This window comes from Physeter macrocephalus, chromosome 19 (assembly GCF_002837175.3).
Source record: "Physeter macrocephalus isolate SW-GA chromosome 19, ASM283717v5, whole genome shotgun sequence".
NCBI lineage: Eukaryota > Metazoa > Chordata > Mammalia > Artiodactyla > Physeteridae > Physeter > Physeter macrocephalus.
Window position 1 is genome coordinate 72610892 of NC_041232.1, and position 21793 is coordinate 72632684.

At 49.1% G+C, this 21793-nt stretch overlaps 1 protein-coding gene across 6 annotated transcripts in view; it reads right to left on the reverse strand.

Moving 5' to 3' along the window:
- Positions 1 to 21793, reverse strand: part of CCBE1 (collagen and calcium binding EGF domains 1) — a 261105-nt gene that overhangs the window by 9690 nt on the left and 229622 nt on the right. For all 6 annotated transcript variants that reach the window (XM_007129693.3, XM_007129692.4, XM_007129694.4 and 3 more), the window contains 2 exons: positions 13523 to 13626; positions 4386 to 4506 (listed from right to left, as the gene is read on the reverse strand). In XM_007129693.3, coding sequence (XP_007129755.1) covers positions 4386 to 4506; positions 13523 to 13626 — 225 coding nt within the window. The remainder of the gene's footprint in view (positions 1 to 4385; positions 4507 to 13522; positions 13627 to 21793) is intronic.

A 21793-nucleotide genomic window follows, 5' to 3' on the forward strand; every position in this document is an offset into this window, starting at 1 on the left:
GGGTTCGTGCCCCGGTCCGGGAAGATCCCACATGCCGCGGAGCGGCTGGGCCCGTGAGCCATGGCCGCTGAGCCTGCGCGTCTGGAGCCTGTGCTCCGCGACGGGAGAGGCCACAACAGTGAGAGGCCCGCGTACCGCAAAAAAAAAAAAAAAGATCTGCCACGGATACAAGCCAGAGTTGGGCTGCCACAGGTGGGGAGAAGACCTTACCCTAATGCCTGGATGCCCAGGTCATGCTTAGAGCTGCAGCTGGACCAGGAGAACTGAAAAATCCTTGAGCTCCACAGCTCTACCTCGGAGTAGTAAGTCACAGCAGTCTCCCACTGGAGAACAGCAAGAAGGCGGAGAGGGGAGCTCAGAGTGGCACAGGTGTGCAGGGGCTGCTGAAAGCTGAGAACCGCTGAGAAAAACCCACCGGCACCCTAGGCCCCCCCTAAACATAGAGTAACAGTATCCTACCATCGGAGGAATTTGAAAACTTGAAGACTGTGGAACACTAGAGGTAGAGACAGTGAGAACACACCCAAATCTGGCTCAGTTATTCATTAGATCGACCCAATTCTTCTTGCTAGCAGCCTGGATACCCATCTCCAGGAGTAATTACTTTGTCCCCCAGTCTCTGCTGTTCCTCTCCGATTGGTATCTGGCATTCAGTCCGAAATTTTGAGGCACATTATAAAAAACCAAAAACCAAACAAAAACCAACCCCCTCCCCGATTAAACAGCCCCCATTCAAGAGACAGAACAATCAACAGAATCAGACTTAGAGGCGACCCAGATGTTAAGGTTATCATACAGGGACTTTAAAATCACAACGTATGCTAAAGGTGCTAGAGGAATAGACAGCTTGCCTGAACACATGAGGGACTTTCAGGTCTCTTTTTGCTTTTGTCATCTGTGCTTTTGGCGTCATATCCAAGGAATCACTGCCAAATCTAATGTCATGAAAGTTTTGGCCTATGTTTTCTCCTAGGAGTTTTATAGTTTCAGGTCTTATGTTTAGGTCTTTAATCCATTTTGTATATGGTGTAAAGCAAGAGTCTAACTTCATTCTTTTGCATAGGGAAGGATATTGTGTTTTAACCCATTTTAGCCTGTCATCTTTATGAGGGCATGGGTTATAATCGTCAGCACACGCTCAGAGAGGCCCAGGTACAGAGGAGGCTGCTTAGTAAATGTGTCATGTCAAACGACTGCAATGAAGAGGCTGGGCTGATTGCCGTGCTGTAATTTTTCCTCAGCGATGTATTCCTTAGTGCTATAATGATTCCTCTCTTTCAAACGCATACAGTAATTACTTCTTGATCGCACGCGGCTCCTACAACCGGCAGAGCACAGAGATAGGATGGAATGGCTTTCAGGCACCAGAAAACAAAACAAAAGAAAGACTTCACACTCATCATGTTTGGGGACGTCTTTTCTAGCTCACAAAATAACTGAGCCAACATAAAAGGCAGTCAATGTTCCATCCAAGTATGTCTCTCACCCCCTACTCTCAATGCTGGTTCCAGGTACGTCCTGAAAGAGTTCATCTGGGAAGGGGACCAGATCCTTCTTATAACTAAATATTTTACCTCTGATAGCACAAGGACAGGCCAGAGGTAATATCTCACCTTCATGTACACAGTCAATGTACTTCAGAGATCACTTCGCCAAGTGCCTTTAAACTGTGGGGCTTTGATGTACAAACGTCAGCACCTTATAAAGGAACAGTGGGGGGCACAGAACAGCAGCCACTCCCTCAACACCAAAGCCAAAGGATTCCAGCCTAGTAGAGCTTCCTGTATTGGTGGCCCAGGCTGTGATTTATCACAGACTCCAGGACTGGAATTTTAGTTAAGGGTAAGAGAAATCTTATTATCTCTCTGGTTGCCCTAACACATCTCAACTGAGGGCATCACAAACTATGATGCTAGAAGTAAGGAGAGAGAAGGAATAAGGATTGGAGGAGAAAGCAAGGGCATAGCCCATTGCCAAAGCTAGTCCTCAGTCACTCCCTGCTCCAGCAAGGACCCTGGACAGCTCAAACCATGCTAGAAACCAGACGGCAGAACTGGAAAGGAAAGCTAGCAAGTCATTCATTAAGTGAGAGAGTGGCATGGACATATATACACTACCAAATGTAAAACAGATAGCTAGTGGGAAGCAGATGTATATCATAAGGAGATCAGCTCGGTGCTTTGTGACCACCTGGAGGGGTGGGATAGGGAGGGTGGGAGGGAGATGCAAGAGAGAGGGGATATGGGGATATATGTATACATATAACTGAATCACTTTGTTATAAAGCAGAAACTAACACACCATTGTAAAGCAATTATACTCCAATAAAGATGTTAAAAAAAAAACACGAAGAAGAAAGAAGCCAATGGCTCCCCTGTTCCTACTTTGTCCTTGTTGAAGTGACAGGTAGGCTGGCCTGGGGGGGATGAACTTCCTCCAGGGAAGCAGGGTGAGAACATTCTCTTAGAGAAGGATGGAGAACACTGTGCAAACAATCAGTTTGTAAGGAGAGACCCAAGTCTACTTAGAAGCAGCAAGACGCTGCCTGTGTGTGGCATCTGCTGGAGAAAACTCAACCATGACCCAGAGGCCAAAAGAGTGAACAAGAGGAGAAACCAAAGTCCTGGAACAGTTCTTGGTCTCTGTACAGACTGAGACCCAGGCCACCTGGGTTTTGATGGAAACCAGGAGACGAAGATCTAAGTGGAGAAGAAAACAGATAGTTTGGGAAGCGTTCTGAGCCTTTGTTTTTGCTGAACTTCCAGCCTAAAATCTGCCCGTGTCCTTTGTGCTTGGCCCAATCCTACCTTTCATGTTCTTCCAGGTCCAGCTCAAACCCCAAGTCCCCTGACCACAGCAGGCTACAGTGATCTCTCTCTTCTTTAAGCTTCCACAGCAGGAAGTACCTGCATACTTTACTTGGGGCAGGCAGGTACTGTTTTATTCTATTTGCTTTCACTTTATGTGTCTTGTCATAACCATTAGAATGTCAGGAGGTCATTCACAACACCTAGCACACTGCTAAGCGATGAGCATGAGGGATAAGACATCCATGTCTTAGAGTCATTTGTTAACACTAGTATCATTTCCTTCACGGGTGTGAAAAAAAAATTATTGATCTATCTATGGAGGGACTCATAATAAAACAGAAAACATCCTGTTGTTATTTTTTAAAGTTCTCATTGCGTATTGCCTGACGGAATGATAGGATATTTGGGATTTTCTTCAGAGTAACAAGGGTGAATCTCCAAAACAGTATGCGGAGGAAGCCAGACAGAAGGAATAGATTCCTTTCTATGAAGTTCTAGAAAAGACAGAACTGCAACAATAGAAAGCAGGTCAGTGACTGCCTAGAGCTGAGGATGTAGATTGCCAAGGGCACAAGGGAACTTTCTGGGATGATGGAAGTGTTCTACACCTTGATGCAGACCCGATATAGGGTGGTGGTTAGTAAGTGCTTGATATAGGGTGTATGCATCTGTCAAAACTCGTCCAACTGTATCTTAAGTGTGTACATTTTATGGTATAGAATTGTATCTCAATGAGATTGACTTTTAAAGGAAAACATAGAGATAGATATCAAAATAAATATCAAGGGCTTCCCTGGTGGCGCAGTGGTTGAGAATCTGCCTGCCGATGCAGGGGACACGGGTTCGAGCCCTGGTCTGGGAGGATCCCGCGTGCCGCGGAGCAACTGGGCCCGTGCGCCACAACTACCGAGCCTGCGCGTCCGGAGCCTGTGCTCCGCAACAAGAGAGGCCGCGATAGTGAGAGGCCCGCGCGCCGCGATGAAGAGTGGCCCCCGCTTGCCACAACTGGAGAAAGCCCTCGCGCAGAAACGAAGACCCAACACAGTCATAAATAAATAACTAAAAAATTTTAAAAAAAGTGTAATAACTTTAATAAATAAATAAATATCAATGTAAGTGTGTTCACAAATAACAGGGGAAGGAGGAGACAGGATTGGGGAAGAGTGGCATTGAGGCTGGCCATAAGTTGTTAGCACCGGGTGATGAGCCCACAGGAGTTCATTACACCATCCTACGTTCATGTATGTTAGTGTTAAAAATAGTTTTCGTTTTGTTTCTCTGTAACTTAAGATGATCTTTATGAATCTTGTCCAAACCCAGGACAATGACTTTTTCTCCCTGATTACTATTGGTTAGAAGGGTTTCTCAGGCTGGACCCAATTCCCCGAGTCCCTCTTGGCACACGGGCACGGGACTCCCTGGACCCCGGTTTCTGCTCCCGTCCATGGGAGCTAAAACACTCTGTCCCACCCCCCAGCTAAACGCGAGCTCTCGGCAGGCCCTGGCTGGTGAGCCTATCACCCTTTTATGCTATTTGCTTTCACTCTATGCTTTTATGCTCTTCTTCATACTCACCGGGGGGGCCCTGGCCCCCAGGCAGGCCAGGAGGTCCTGGAATGTAGGCATTTGAGGCCAGCACCTTGTCACCAGTGATGTACTTGCCCAGGTCCGCAGCGCTGTTAGGGAGCAGGGCAATCTGCAAAGAGAAGAGGAACCTGGGTCAGGAAGCACTGACGGCTCCACTGCCAGGGAATGCCCTGCGCTTGTGTGGTCTGCAGAGGCCACAGAGCCTCCTCCTGTGCATAGCCCTTTATCCGAGCCAGTCAGAGTGCAGACGGACTGTAGAGATCCTCCTTGTAAACCTGGAGGCCTTCTAGTCAAAACAACTTGTACAAGATCACTCCGCTGGTTGGTTAGTGGGTGAACGTGGATCAGTTCCAGTCTGCCTAGATATCATTAGACTCATTATCATCATAATTAATACAATCTACCTGTTTCAGACTTTTATTAAGAACTCATGTCTCAAATATTTGAGAAACTACTACGTGCCAGGCCCTGTGCTTCGTTCTAAGGCGACAACAGTGAACAAGACACGGTCCCGGCTCTTACAGATCTCCGCCGTGGGAGCCAGGATGGAAAATATGACTTACAGGTCACGTGTACGCTCAGGTGTTTGGGAAACAGTGACTGTGATGGTTTTCAAATGTGTCCACAAATTTTTGGACACTCCTCCCTTTAAAAGGTGGAGGCAAATTTTCTACCCTCTGAGTGTGGGTTGTGCTAGGGACTTGCTTCTAACGAATAGAAAATGACAAAAGTGACGGTGTGTAATTTCTGAGATAAGGTCATAAAAGGCACCGTGGCTCCCTGCCTCTCTCTCTCTCTCTCTCTCTGATTTCAGGAGCTCGTTCTAGGGGAAGCCGGAGGGACCACACATGTGAATGACCTTTGCATTCCTTGAGGTCAGGAATCAGTGAGACCCTTGGTAAGAACTGCACGCTCTTAATGTCCATTTCCTCAGTGATTAATGCCCACCATTAAGACGTGAGGATTACACCGGTAGTGTGTATCAGGTGCCCAGCACAGGACCTGAAATGTACTAAGTGCTTGATAAAGGGTAGTTCTAGTCTCTTCCTTCCAGGAAGCTGATCCAGGGGTGTAAAATCCAGTGGAGACTGCGTTTTTGAGGCTCAGAGCTACCCCCAGAGGGTTCACTCGGGATCCTGGAATCCCACAGAAACCAAGTATCACTGCGATTTTCTGAAGCAAGTTGCATTTGTCACCCACGTCCTCCCGGACGAGGCCCTGCCTGGGGACCCTCTGGCCAGAGGGCAACGCAAGCTATGAGAAGGCCCATGGATATCACATCCTTGCCCGTGGAGCGCTCCGAGGCTCTACACCCATCTTCGGATCTGAGCTGCGGAGAGAGTTTCCTACCACCTGGTTGTGATCAGAGGTGGCCAACTGTGACACAGCTGTGCTCTGTGGTTTCAGCACCAGCACAGAGTGCTAAATTAGAAATTGTGCAAGGTCTCCCTCTGAGGCTTATGTCAACTCCAAATTACTACAGCTTTTGGTGATAAGAAATAGAGAATTGAATGTTGATTTGAAAAACCGTGGAGTTGGGGACTTCCCTGGTGGCGCAGTGGTTAAGAATCCGCCTGCCAATGCAGGGGACACGGGTTCGATCCCTGGTCCGGGAAGATCCCACATGCCGCAGAGTAACTAAGCCTGTGTGCCACAACTACTAGGCCCACGCGCCACAACTACTGGGCCCGCGTGCTGCAACTACCGAAGCCCGTGCGCCTAGAGCCCGTGCTCCGCAACGAGAGAAGCCACCGCCATGGGAAGCCCGTGCACCGCAATGAAGAGCAGACCCCGCTCGCTGCAACTAGAGAAAGTCCACGCGCAGCAACGAAGACCCAATGCGGCCAAAAATAAATAAATAAATAAAAGTGAAATGAAAAATTAAAAAAAGAAAGAAAAACCCTGGAGTTTTCTTTACATTCCTACTTCATGGGCAAGTCAGCATTTCTCACCTCTCCTTTTCTTCCCCACGGATTTCCTCCCGCCCCAGGGAGACTAGACAGTCCCAGTCGAGTTCAACCACGCCACACGAATAACCCCTGGGATCGCAGGGCACCTGGGTGGATAGTAACAGAGCAGGGAGACGGAGTAAAAGATGATCGTGAGGTCTTGAACCCCCCAAGCCTAGGCCCGAGGAATTTATGGGGAAACTACAAAAGCCACCTACTGAGCTGCAGCTAAGAGGCCAGTGTGCGAATGGTACCAGGAGGCTGGGGAAAGTTCTGCTGCGTCCAGATGACCTTCCCTGGCTTCATAACGTCCTCGGCCTCCTGCACTGGCGTCTGTTTCTGAGCATGGAGGTTTGGGAAGGATTAGCACGACTGTTTTTCGAAACATGACTCTGGAGGACAGCCCTGCCCCAAGATCCCCCTCTGCTGGGTGGCTGCTGGGTTTGGGGCCATCTTGAGCCAGACGTAGAAGCGATGATTTTTCTTAGTTACAGAGACATGTTCTTGCTAACAGGAAAAATCCAGTATCAACGAAAAGCGAACATCACAATAATACGTGGTTTAGTCTGTTGGCAAACGACTTGCACCTGATACGTCTGACGGAGAACAAATTCTTCCAGCTCTCTGCAAGGTGACTGTCCTGTATCCCATTAGCCCCTTAATGAAGTGCTTGCTATGTTTCTAAAAGGTGAAACCGTGGGAAACCACGAGAGGGTTCTGGCGGTATCCCTGCAGCCTGGCATACAGAAGGGGCGGGGCCCCGGGGCCTGAGGTGTTGCTCCGTTCCCCCTGCTCCACCCCCCTCGCTCGCCTGCAGCGCACACGTCAGGCTCTCCTGGGTCAAGGTCTTTTCCCTGCTTCAGCTGCCCTAGGTGGCCTATTTGAGCCTAGGATCCTCCTCTGTCTGGAAATTCCTCCACAGTTTGTTTTTTTTTTTTTTTTCCTTTTCTTGGAGTTCTTACTGAAATCCATTCAGTTCATGGTGCAAGGATCCTCAGAGGGCAGGAGGCTCAAAGAAGCACCAACACTCTCTTCTGAAGGGTCCCTCAGTGCTTTTGGAGCCCCTTAGCTAGTATGAAAATCCTTGGGTAAGGAGAGCCTTGCAGGTCCATGAGCTAGAAGATTCCTGACCATCCAGTGCGTTCCAGATAAACAGTCTTCTTCTGTGCTTTGAGAAGACCCAGTGTTCCCTGAAAGATGCAAGGAAAGGCACTCAATTCCCCTATGATCATCGTCTAGAATTCACTAGGGAAAACGATAAGAATTACAACCTTGCGCAATCTGAAAGCCAGCTTCGCACAATTTCAGGTCAGGGTTCATGGTTCAATGTCACTGCCAGGACCCAGCTACGTCCCAGGGGTTTATTTACAACGGTGTTGGTGTCACTGTGTCATAGCGAGGGGCCACTCCAATCTGTGACTGCATGCCTGGGTCCTGGGGTGGAACGGGGGTGAACCGCTGAGTGAGGAGAATTTATAAGCGAAACTACTCTAACTAGAGGACAGAGGGCCAACAGTGGCCCTCGAAGCCTGGTTCAATTTTATTATCTGCTTCCAAGAGAAAAACTAAAATGTGAATTTTATCTGTGGGTTTTGGCATTAGGCAGATCTATGTTTAAATCTCAGCCCTGCCACGTTCTACCCATGGGATCTTGATAAGCTATAGAACGGATGAGCTCATCCATAAAATGAAGATCATAATATCCACCTAAGAAGGGCTGCTGCGAGGATGAAAGTGACGCTGTCCTGAATGCACCTGGCCCAGCGCCCAGACTAGTAACCGCCAGCAGCCAGGACCACGGACACAGTGCAAATGCTCTTCAGGGTGGGATGGGCTCGGCGGTTGAGGGGTTGCTCCTGGCTCTGTTTCTAAATAGCAGGATGATTTTGGGTAAGTCCCTTCACCCTTCCAGGTTCTCACCTTCATGTTTATAAAACGAGAGGTTTGGGCCAGACGAGCAAGTCTTCGGATGTAAAATTCTGTAAGCAGGCTGGGAGGATGAGACCCGCACGTGGAGGGACTTCGGAGATCAGTCCCCACCCACCCTGGGCCCTCTCCTGCTCTCTTCGCTCCCTTGTAAACGTCAGCCTCAGCTTCCTGGCTGACCTCCTGCTGGGTGATTACATCCTTCTTCCCGCCAGTTCCTCTATGTGTCAGCAGGATGAGCGGAATGTAAAGGCACTGGCATTTCAGAGGCGGCCCTCCAGAAATCCTGGCTTGACTGTCTACCCAAACACAGCAGACGACAGCCTTGAGGGGTGCAGGTGTTTGGGAAGAAGTCTGCATGAAGAGTCTGCATTTCTCCTGGATTCCAGTCAATGGAATTATGAATATCATTATCTCATATTAGCCTTCGTAATAAAAAATACCTACCTCACAGGGCTGTTGGGACGAATCAGATGCTGCCTGTAAAGCACTTTATTAGAACATATAATTCATGTTTATTATTTATTTGGTACACATTTACAGAGCTCCTTCTAGGTGGCAGGGACAGTTCTAAGTCCTTTACAACCATTAACTCATGAAAACCCTACGTAGTAATGTATCACTGTTATTATCCACTTTCTCTAGAGCTGAGGCACAGAGAGGTTAAGTAACTTACCCAGGGTCACACAGCCAGGAAGTAGTGGGGCTAGGACTTAAACTTAGCCAGTCTGGTTCTGGAATCTGTGGTCCTCACCACAACACCCAGCTGCCTCTCTTAACATTACTCATGATACCTGGCAAAGCAATCTACAGTCACTTTCATATAGAATAGTCTTCCCAGCCATCCTGAGAAGACCCATTTTACAGAGCAACTAGATCAAGGTAGCAGAGGAAACCATGAACCACTGAGAAGCCATCTATTTGCCCAGCACCAAAGGCAGCACTGAAGCGAACAAACGCAGCTGTCAGACTGCACATCTGCTCACACTTCTTTTTTTTTTTTTTGTGGTATGCGGGCCTCCCTCTGTCGTGGCCTCTCCCGTTGCGGAGCGCAGGCTCCGGACGCGCAGGCTCAGCGGCCATGGCTCACGGGCCCAGCCGCTCCGCGGCACGTGGGATCCTCCCAGACCGGGGCACGAACCCGTGTCCCCTGCATCGGCAGGCGGACGCGCAACCACTGCGCCACCAGGGAAGCCCCATGCTCACACTTCTGAAATCGCATTGACCTCTAACTTCTGAAGCCTCCACTGCCTGCCCCACTCCACTCGGCCACTGTGTTAACTCCACTGCGGGCTTGGTTTCCCAGCTAAGACAGGAAGCTTATTTAAGGCAGACCTTTATTCTGTACGTTCTCGTCATTCGTCATCTCCCAGCCCATCACAGGCCAGAGCGGGTGTTCAACAAACACTCTCACTTCCTCAACTGCTCTCGACTCAGATCAGCCCTGCTGCAGGAACACAAGGGACTCGTTAAAAACTTGCTCCTTCCATTGTGTATATATACGCCACATCTTCCTTACACATTCGTCTGTTGATGGACACTTAGGTTGCTTCCACTGGCTATTGTAAATAATGCTGCTATGAACACTGGGGTGCAGGCATCTTTTTGAATTAGCATTTTTGTTTTCTTTGGATATATAAAAAAGAATGAAATGTTGCCATTTGCAACAACATGGATGGACTTGGAAGGCATTATGCTAAGTAAAGTAAGTCAGAGAAAGACAAATGTGTTATCATTTATATGTGAAATCTAAAACGTAAGACAAATGAATGAATATAATAAAATGGAAACAAACTCCCAGATACGGAGAACAAACTAGCGGTTAACACTGGGGAAAGGGAAGGGGGGAGGGACAGAATACGGGTAGGGGATTAAGACGTACAAACTACTATGTATAAAATAAGTAAGCTGCAAGGAAATATTGAACAGCACAGAGAATATAGCCAATATTTCATAATAATTTAAAATGGAGTATAAACTATAAAAATATTGAATCACTATGTTGAACACCCGAAACCAGTATAACATTGTAAATTAACTATATTTCAATAAAGAAGTCATACCTGAAAAAAAAATTTCTTCATACCAGTAAAAAAAATAAATAAATTAAAAACTGGCTCCTTGGGACTTCTCTGGTGGCACAGTGGTTAAGAATCCGCCTGCCAATGCCGGGGGACATGGGTTCGCTCCCTGGTCCGGGAAAATCCCACATGCCGTGGAGCAACTAAGCCCATGCGCCATAACTACAGAGCCTGTGCTCTAGAGCTCGCGAGCCACAACTACGGGAGCCCGCGTGCCACAACTACTGAAGCCCACACGCCTATAGCCCGTGCTCTGCACCAAGAGAAGCCACCGCAATGAGAAGCCCGCGCACCGCAACGAAGAGTAGCCCCCGCTCGCCGCAACTAGAGAAAGCCCGCGCGCAGCAACGAAGACCCAACGCAACGGAAAATAAATACATGAATTTATTAAAAAAAAAACAACAACTGGCTCCTTGGCTCAGATTTTTCGTCAGTGTTCTGACGGGACAGAGACCCCTCTCTGCAAGTCAAATGATGGGTATTTTATCTATACCCCAAACTCTCTTTTTAGCCAAATCACCTGTTTGTTTGTTTCCTTCCCAAAACACAGAAGAAATTGTAGAGGTGAACGCCCTGGGATCTGCACATCATTTCAAAAAAACTTTTTCATTGGAAAATAAAGGCACAGAATCTGGAAAACCCACAAATCTATATCTTAGCAAATTAGTATAAGGTAAACACCCTTTTAATGAACACCTAAGTCAAAAATCAGAAATTTGTCAGGGACTTCCCTGGTGGTCCGGTGGTTAAAACTCTGCGCGCTTCCACTGCAGGGGGCGTAGATTCTATCCCTGGTCGGGGAACTAAGATCCCACATGCAGTGCGGGCAAAAAAATAAATCAGAACTTTGTCTACATGCCTTCACCCAATCACAGCCTTCTCCCTCCCTCCCCGCAAAGTAAATACTATTCTGATTTTAATCACTTCCTGTGTTAAAAAAAAAAATAATTTATCAAACCCAACTGTGCAGGCCTAGACACTACGGTCTAGTCCTGCCCATTTGAAAAAACAATACGTCTTTTAAGCTGCTTTTAACCTGCAGGTCGCTGCTCCACTTTTCTTAGAATCTACCCGCTGAAGAACACAGGGCATTGGCCCTGTAGAGTTTCACACGGTTGGGATTTTGCTGACTGTACACTCATGGTGTTGTTCAACATGTCTGCATACCGTTTTATACGATGGGGCTGGCCACGGTCCAGGACACCCGGTAACCTACTTCGGAGCCAATGTTTATTTGGGCAGCTGTCCCATGTTCTTTTTTGAACAAAACAGATGGCATCAGCAGTAGTGAAAGGAAGTTAAAAATCAACGGACAAGCCCCACACCAGCACAGGAGCAGCAGTGAGGAGACCTAGGGTTTGGGGTCTGGCCTGCGTCTTGGGCTGACACCGCACCTCTCTGCCAACATCGGCATCACGGTGAGAATTAAATGGGATCCTGGATAGAAAACGGCTTTATCAACTGCAGAATGTGACATGTTCTACTAGGTGCCTTTAAAAATGCGTTGCTTCTTGTGACGTTCCTTGAATGCCAGCTTTAGCTCAGACTTGACACAATGCACTTGTAGGAGAAATCGGTCTAAGGTGGATCAATTCCAGGCCAACCCCGGTGCAGGGGAGTTACTGGAGTACTAACAAGTATTGTTATTGGATCTGTGTGTAGCTCTGCGGCAAGGGTTTTAAGGGTAACGTAAAATTTTCAACTTCTTCATAACATGTCTTCTTTCATGGATTGTAAAACACTGCGGGGAGGTTAAGGGAAAGCCAGATGTTGAATTAGCAACTGAATTTCTGAACTAGTGAGACTTAGCGTCACTGACCCTAAAGAACATTCAGGCTGGAAGGAGCTTCCCCATAGCTCTTGGATTACTGACTCTCAGAGAAGAAAACGGAGGGTAGCCTTAGGCCTTGAGACATTCATCAACTGCCTCCCCCAGGCCCGAATCCTCTGGCCTATGAAATGCAAACTTCTTCCACGAACCCCTTTTCAGACTCGCTCAGTAAATACTAACATCCATCTAAGTTCAATGTGAAGATATCTGTGTGGGATGTATTACAGATAACTCTGAATTTATATTGATATACTTGCAAGGTTTTCTGCCTGGTCTCTCTATTGGATCACAAGCTATTTGGGATCTGTACATCATACACATATATGCTTCTGCTAAAGTTGCTAGATCTTCACCACCAACAGTACTAAAGGCCTGCAAAGCCATTTATCTTCTCAGCCTATTGACCTGCCTGTTTCACTGGAAGCTGTGGATCTCATTAGGGGCTGCCTGCATGTTTGTTGAACACGTGAAAAGCAATACTGTCTAATCTTACCCTGCTGCCCTTTACAATAACTAGATGCCGAAGTTAAACAGATTATATACACCTCTTTGATGTACTAAGAGCCTTGAGGGGAAGCAATTAAACAAACAAACCAGCAAGTTTATGTTTTACAAACATAAGAGCAGTTGCTGAGTTGCCGGACAGACTGGTGAATTCACTGACCTTAGGTATGATAAACACCATTGACCCGGGCACAGGACAGTTGCTTAGGCTTTCAGGGCACCAGGCGCATCCCGGGGGCGTTACTCACGGCACAGCAAGGTTACCAGAAATATGATGCTGTCGGGTATGCGTGGGAGCCTGACAAAGAGAGTCAGTCCTCACCCTGGTGACGCCGGCTACCTGAGCAGCTGCTTTCTGAGGTGTGTGGAGCCCAGAGACCACAGGTCGTAACTTTTAAATGTGAAAAATAAAGCTGCTACGGATATGCATCACCAGTGATGAACGTTTATAGAGAAGATGTTCTCTGTTGATAAAACATAGGCAAATGATTCTACCATATTCTATTTAAAACTGTGTTAAGGGCCACGTGTCTGGATGTTCATTTCCCAAAAAGTCACGCTAGTCGTACCTCATCCTCTGCTTACCTAGTGGTCTATTTTACTAGTCACCTGATCAATCCCCTGCCTTCGTTGTTCTGTTGAGCTACAGATAATGAGCTCCAAAGGTGGGTGGGCAAAGCGTCCCAGTTCAAACCTAGTTGGCACCAAGCTCAGAGAATGCCCAGTGAGGCTGTGGATGACATTTTCTTATCGTTTTCAGATGTTCCTCCACTTTGCCTCCACCAGGCCTTCCTTTCATCTTACGCGATCGTTTCTAACACGCCCGGCACGTACCTTCTGCTTCAGCTGCAGCACCGTCTGCTTCATCTGGTGAAACTCCTTGCACGTGGCGCAGCAGGTGCCGGCTCTCACTGCGTTCTCCGCCTTCTCATCGTGCCCTGAGAGAGAAGACGGGCTGGGGTCTGCCTGGGAGGCTGGGGGACATCCAGACCCAGGGAGACCGTGTCAGGAAGGGCAGTTCCAGGCGGACTGGATGATGCTGAAACGTGCGGGGGATGCGGGCTGGCGATTTTACAGTTCTTGGGTTGCTGACGGCATGCCCGGGGCAGCGGGGACGCGGGGACACGGGGAGGGCCCCCCCCCCCCGCCCCCGCTACACTCTGGGCTCAGCTGTTTCCACTTAGGCATGCTAGCACCTTCCTCTTTCACTGTGAAAAAGCCAACAGCGGCCCTTTTACCATGAGGCGGCCTCTGTCAACCTGACATGACTGACACTCCCCTCCAAAGGGCCAATGTTCACACGCCGTAAATTATCCCCCAAGCCCAGGCAATGGGACTTGGGTGCAGGGCTCACAAAGCTGGTTTTTATCACCTCTGATAATCCGGCTGTTCCAAGGGAGCACGGCCAGGCCAGGCAGGGTCACAGACCGGGGCAGGGCACTGACCTCCGAGGAGATGTAAAGCCCGATGGAAGATGCCCCAGGCACCTTGGACATGCCCATCCAGGGCCATAATGGGACCGGCACAGCGCAGGGTCCCACTGCAATCCTGTAGAGCATCAGGAGCTCCGCGGGCTTTTTGCAAAATCATGTTTCTCTAAGGAATAGGTGAGTTAAATGGTGACACGACCCAGTATCCACACAGCCCTCATCCCACTGGCACCTAAATAGGCCACACAAGCCTGTGCTGGGGACACCAGACACCTGAGGTCATTTGCTACAGAAGAGCAGGTGCAGACTCCCACAGGCCTTTGTAAAAGATGGTAGCTGTGCGGTGTGGGCCCAGAGGGAGTGACGGGGGAAGGTGACAGTCAGGGTGGCGGCAGGACAGTCTGACACCCAGGCAAGTGTCACCTCTCCTACCTTAGAAGCCCTTTGGTGTCGGGCCAGGTGTCCTGTTGGTATGACACGTAATAGCCACTAGGATCTGCAAAGTAGCTAGGGACAGTCAAGTGACACGTCTCTCCAGGTCATTTCTGGTGCTGCTGGGCCCACGTGCTTTTCTTTCTTTTTTTTTTTTTTTTTTTGGACCGCGCTGCACGGCATGGAGGACTTTAGCTTGCCGACCAGGGGTCGAACCCACTGGACCGCCAGGTAAGTTCCAGGGCCCACGTGCTTTTCTTCTTCCCGTCCTCTCTTCTGGGAAACCGTCTCTGCCGTCTCCACTCGTGGATTCCTATGAGCTACCAAGACTCAATTCACGGGTTGCCCGAGACCCCCCTCCCCATACACAGAGACAGCCCTGTCCTCTGAAGTCAGGCAGCTTTTACCACGCGTCCTACTCAGATGGTGGGGATCCCGGGCTTCCCTATGGAGGAGCTTCTCGTGCGTGTGCCACAGGGGGCGCTGCCCAGGAACTGGAGCTGCTTCTTGGTACCTCACACAGTGGATGCTCAGAGTTAGCGATATGGAACATCACAGGGTGAACTGTGTCCCCCCGGGTCCCCAACCAAGCGCACGTGACGAAGTCCTAACCCTTCGGTGCCTCAGAATGTGACCTCCTTTGGAAATAGGGGTCCTGCAGATGTAATTAGTTAAGTTGAAATCATACTGCTGTCGGGTGGGCCCGTAATCCAATATGACTGATGTTCTTATAAAAAGGAGAAATTTGGACACAACAGGGAGAAACCATGCGAAGATGAAGGCAGAGGTCAGGGTGAGGCAGCAGGGGCCAAGGAATGACAAAGAACTGTTGGCGAAACAGCAGGCGCTGGAGGAGAGGCCTGGAACGTTCTCCTTCAGAGTCCTCAGAAGGCGGCAACCCCGCTGACACCTTGATCTCAGACACGTAGCCTCCAGAACTGAGACAACACACCTCCGTCCTTTAAGCCACCCAGATGGTGGCACTGTGGTTATGGCAGGCCTGGGGAAGGGGTACATGGGAGGAGGAAGTGGGCGTCAGGAGAGCCTCACGCTCGGGGGATCCCTCCTCATGCAGCCCCAGCTGCCCTCTCCAAGGGGGTCTGTACCTGCCTGGTGGTCCACACGGTGACCGGTATTTCTGCTCTTTGGGAGGTGAGGGCACCCAGGGGCAACCTGGCAGTCGAGATCTCAGACTCCTTCCCTGCAGCACGGGGTGGTGGTAGGGGGCCCACCGGCCCTAACCCTCCACGCAGCCGGTGGGAGGCCTGAGGCTTGGTGTGCACACACGCTAGGAACACGCTTCTCAAGCCAGCAGGTTGAGGTGGGCGAAGCAGTGCTGTCTGGTTGAGTTGCCATAAGCCACGCTGTGATTCCCGAACATGCAGACTGTAGCTTAGGTTTTCAGCATGTGATTGGGAAAAAGCACCTGAACCTCCGGGAAAGAGGCTGCCTCGTTTTAAATCCTTCCCTGTGTGTGTATAACATAACAGGGGTGCCTTGTTAATCCTCATCTTCTAGGCTAATTCTGTCCCACCAGGAGCTTCCCCACCTCCCCGGCCTCTCCCCACCTTCCACCACGCTCAGCTGGAAGCCATGGGGGGTTGTTTCCATTCACACCGCAGCTGTGTCACACCGAGCTGGGTTATGAGAAAGGTCTTCGCTTGGAGACGGTGAAATGCAATTTAAGGGCATGGCCTCCAGGGTCACAGTGTGAGGGGTGCATATCCCAGCTCTGTCACCAACTAGCTCAGGGACCTCAGGCAAGTTATCTTACCTCTATAAGCCCCAATTTCCTCAACCATGACACTGGAATAGTAAAACCTACGACACAGGGCTATTGCGATGATCATATGGGGGTGATGCCTGTGAAATCCTTGGCACAAGGTCGGGTTCTAGTAAATGGGAGAGGGTGCCTGGCAGTCTTCAGCCCACCAAGCCCTTTGAATTCTCTTTGCCTGATAAAAGGATTCGTCAAGGATTCTGGGATTGACACAAACAACAGAACGAGGGAAAACTGAGGTTCCGTGACATCCGGAAGTTATTAGCTGATGTGGGTTTAGAATTGAGGTTTCTTGGATCTGAGCCCAATACCTTTTCTACAAATCAGGCAATTTCCTTTAGGCTCTTTATCCTCATTTAATGTACCATTTACAACCCCACTTGCCTATTGGAGCTTGAACACATCTGAGGAGAACAAGAGTTATTTAGATTGGTCTCCAACATAAAAGTGACACAAGGGAATTTCCTTGCAAGAATACACTTGGTGGTAAAGGACTGAAGCTTTACCCAACTTTGGTTGTACTGATGGTAGACAACGGTGGACTGCTGCATATGTAGATAACCCCAGCTCTAGGTTTGTTAGGTTTAAGGACAGCTGGGTGACATCCGTCTCTCCCAACCTAGCATTCTTTCATTCCATGCCATCTACTGGTCAGTATATGCAATTCCATCTCATAACCCACCTACCAATCTCATCCATCCCATCTCCCCATCCACTCATCTCTCTCATCCATTTATCTGTCCGTGCACCCATTCATCTATCCATCCTCTCTCCCTCTTGGCCATCATGGAGCATCTGCTCTTCACCAGGCCCCATGTGAGGCATTGAGAATGCAAAATAAATGAGGATACCTGTTCAGTGATTTGAGACTGGCCTTCCTTTTAAGGAACCAGCCCTGCTGGCAGAGCCAGGCCATCGTGAACAAGAGTTAAAAGCCCATCTGTCCATTTCTACTTTTGTATACTCAGCTCAGCTTACCAAGTGTTGAGATGAATTAAGGCAACCTGACATTTTCATGATAATAACCTCTTTACCAGGTTCTAGACTCTATTTCATTTCGATCATGGAATGTTAGAATTGATACAGCTTTAGTTCAGCCTCCTTTACAGATAAGGAAAGTGAGATGCAGAGGAGGACAGTAATTTGCTTTAGGTTTCCCAGAATGCCGCGTGCAGAGGACGCACACTTACAGGGTCTGGATCTGGCACTGCTGGGGCGCCGTGAGCCCGCTCTTGGGGGCTCTGCTCAGGACACTTGAGAGCCGTCTGCCAGGTGGGCTCCAGGGCAGTAATTCTCCACGTGATCACTAGACAAGCAGCACCAGCCTATGGGCATCCGTTCTCAGAAATCCAAAATCTCAGGAGTGGGGCCTGGCGCATCGTTCTAGCAAAGCCTCCAGGTGACCCCGGAGCACGTGCAAGTTCAACAAACACTGCTCCAGGGAAGCAGCTCTGCTGAGCAACCTCTCACCTGAAAATCCCTGGCCTGTTTCCTGTCCCTTTGCGGAATTATCAAAACACAGAGAACAAGGGTAACTTTGTCCAAAAGCCTTCTGGAGCTCCCGCGGACACAGAGGAACAGAGCCAGGACCGTGGGCTCTGGTGGAGGCCGACGACCAGGGTTCCAATCCTGAGGCTGCTACTTCGTGCCTTTCAGGTTGGAGGTCACAGCTTCTGTGACTGCCCGTTCCTTGAACGCTAGAACGACAACGACCCCATCACCTGTGAGGCATGAAGGACATAAGCCCCGGAAGTTCGCAGAGCAGTGCCTGGCATGCGGCAAGCGCCCCATAAATGTTAATATCATTGTCATGGTTGGTATCACTGCTTATTAAGTTCCCTACAAAATTACAGATGGGGGGAGGGCTCGCCGCACCACCCTTTGCAAAGAACTTCTAGAGAGTCTGAAGACAGATAATTGTGTGTGCAGACCTGGCAGGTGCCATCTATTCTGAATTGGGGTTCATCTATCCTGTCGCAGTACAGGATCCAGTCACGTCAAACGCGGAGCTAAAACATCCTTGAATAGGCTACGTGAATAATTCGTTTAGAAATCTGGGTCGACACCTCTGACTTGGCATGTTCTCTGTCCTCTCCACTCATGACGCGGCCAGCCGTCTCTGACTGGGACCATGACCATGTTAAGCGAGGCCTCACATTCTGCTCCAGCTTGTTCAGATTTTAGAGGTGCAATATTATGGACTAGCCACAGGGGGTCGTGTAGCTCTAATTTTTACTGACGTCGTGCAGGCTATACCTCGTAAGCCTTAGAATTCCTGAGATACCGTATTAGTAATATTTAACCAACTTCGGAAAGCTAAAGAATGTTCTCGACATATTTCATATGGGCAGTCGTCAAAAGCACGTTTGGTTTTAAAAGTGGATTGTGCACATCTGTGCCCTGGTGGTAGCGCTCAGCCCTGCTGGCACGCTACCACCAGCAGGGACAGTGGCGGGGGTGAGGGTTTAAAATTCTTGCCAACCATGCTGCACGCCACCCATCTGGGGGTCACGACAAGGCAACGCTGTCAGCCTTTTTAAAGCCGCCCGGGTTGAGAACGGCTGATCTATGGATTCGTGGAGCTTGAAAGTTACATGAAACACCTGGCCTTCCCTGAAATAACTGATGTTGGGGGTCAAGGTCACTTTATCAGAAAAGAAACAAAAGTTGAAAAACAGAGGCCGGAAAGCCAATTACTACGGAGCCAACGTATCCTTAATTTGTCTCCGCGTCAGCGCTACGGACGCCCTGGGGTGCCTACACTGGCTCCAGACATATATTTGCAAAGCCAAAAAAATGGGAGTGATGGAGAGTGCCCTTCCTGCCCACCAGCCAGACGGCTTGTGTCCCCACGCCCGCCCGTGGGCACATGACCACCTTTCCACGGGCAGAGGCCGTTCTGAGGCCAGCCCTGCTGCTGTCCACTCACTTCCTGAATGAGCTGACATTGTGTTCGATGTAAAATTCCTCTGACTGGAATGTTCCAGACACCAGTCAAGGCAAAGTTTTAAAAAAAAAAAAAAAAAAAAAAAAGGGAGGGGAGAAGGATTTAGATCACGTGTGCTTGTACTCCATCACTCTCTCTTCTTGAAAAAAATGACTGTGATGAAATATTGGGCTTATTAACCTAAAACGGATGAAACTGCGTGGCTGCCTCTGACGTTCCAGATGCAGGGCTGGTCCAGCGCCCTAACTTTCCTTACTGTTGAGCTGAGTTAGCCGGATGTTAATTATTCATCTTTTAGATACTGGAGGGCAAGTTCTGAGTTTAGAAAGTGCTGAGGCTGGGCATGCCTCGAGTCTTGACACCCGCCTAGATGAAGGACAAAGAAATGAAAACCGCACAGGGACTCGTGGGGCTGGTAGGGCTTCGGCTACTTTTGCTGATTGATGCTAAATCACACCAAATCGTGAAAAAGATTTGTGATGGTAAAAGGGTCTTCAGAGCTCACCTAATCCAACACCTTTGGGTCTACGCAGAGGAGGAAACTGAGGTCCGGAGAGCTGCCCAATGGCACCCAGCTGGTAGATGCTGAAGCGGCTCTGGTTACCAGCTCTCCTACCTTCCAAGCCAAGGAACTTTCCGTTGCATCACAGCTGCTGCAGAGATGAATCCGGGACGCTTGCTTTTGTCGCCCAAATCAGCGAAACCAGCCCCCCATCTTCTCAGGGGCCCATCACTTGAGTAATGATTCTAACGTTCAGGGCATAGAATGTGCCTGTCCTTTCCCATAATTTTAATTATGTGTACGAATTACTCCCCTCAGTCCCTAACCCCCGACGCCCTCGGTTACCGGTGTTGGAATGTTTTTCTTAGTAAAACACTAAAACCAAACTTGAGTCCTCTGTGCTTGTGTGGTGAATTCAGTAGAGACCAGTCACTGAAAATCAAATACTGAGAAATTCTAGAATGCTGCTGCTGTGGGCGCGGCGGTTGGGATACAGTAGAAACGGCGGGACTGTTCCAGCTTTTAAAACTATGTGGGGACTTCCCTGGCGGTCCAGTGGTGAAGACTCTGCGCTTCCACCGCAGGGGGCGTGGGTTCCATCCCCGGTGGGGGAACTGAGGTCCCACATGCCTTGCAGCACGGCACCCCCGCAACCCCCCCGGCCAAAAAAAACTATCTGTAGCCGTGATATCTGGAAGCAGATGAGGAGGGGGGACTAAGAGGGGAGAATTCAAAGCCTAGGCTCATCTGTGCGGTGAGTTGTGGTGTTACAAGAAAGCTCAGCCTTATAACCACTAGACGTTCTTACTGATTAAACAGAAGGACATTGCCCATTTAAATCACTGTAAGCAGGAACAAACTCTCTCTCTGGAGGGCAGAATGGAAGAGTATTGGCCTGTTTTCACTCGTTAGATGCTCTGTAGTCGACAGCCAACAGCTCCCTGCCTCTGGCTTTGGCCGTTCCATCTGGTGATGACAACATCCTCGCCTGAAAGTCGACCAGATGACTTACCAACTTTGGGCCCCAGGGCTCAGCTCCCTGATGCTGATGAGTTTAGCATTTTCCAAACTGTTTTTTTCAGGACGCCGTCATCTGTGAGATGCTTAGAAGTGTTTCTTCAGAAAATAATTTTGGGAAGTGCAGGTTTAATCAAAATTAACATCTTTTAATGGCAACCTCAGAGCTTTCAATGCACTCACATTATGAATCCCTGCAGAAGCTGGTGCAGTAATGCATTCTCCCCCCAACATCTGAACACAGAACCTTTCAAACAAAGACAGGCTAATTAACACCTCCCAGGACCCCAAAGTCCTATCGACGACAACATGGGGAAATGCTGTAATAAATGGCTGATAAAATATGTCATTAAATGACAGTAATAGTACAGAAGGTACAAAACCAATTAATATTTAAGAATGCTCAGATTTTTTACTGAATTCTTAGCCTTAGAAGTCAAAATGGTTATCACGTAAATTCTTGACCTCTTATACTGAAAATTTTGTGTGTTTGGACATTTTTTAAAGAAGTACAATTCATCTCTCAGGAAAGGAGAAAGAGGAGTGTGGTCCCAGGACCGACTCAGCACAAGAGAGACTGCTAATATCAAAGCTGCAATGGGACCTCTTCCCATGCCCTGGCTCTTGGGCTGGGCTCCTTTCTGGGTCCACGCTGCCCAAGAGTGAGGCAGGGGGTGAGCATGTCCCACCAAGGCCCACCTTGTCATTGCCTCTGGCTCAGACCCATTCCTGGGGTACCACACAGTAAGCAGGGTGACTCCGGAGGGATGAGGTTGGGGAAACTAGGAATTAGTGCAAGAGGTGGAGGCCACCTGAGACCAAAGAACAAGTAGTTTCAGCGTATAAAATCTTCCCCGAGGCTCTGGAAATTCCATCCGACTCCTGTGGTCTCTGCTAGTCAAGGTCGGGTCTCCGAGCAGACCACTCTACCCCACCAGGTGGGACGTGCTCACAGGTGGCCCGCTTCCTACTATTTAGAGACCCCTACCGTCTAACC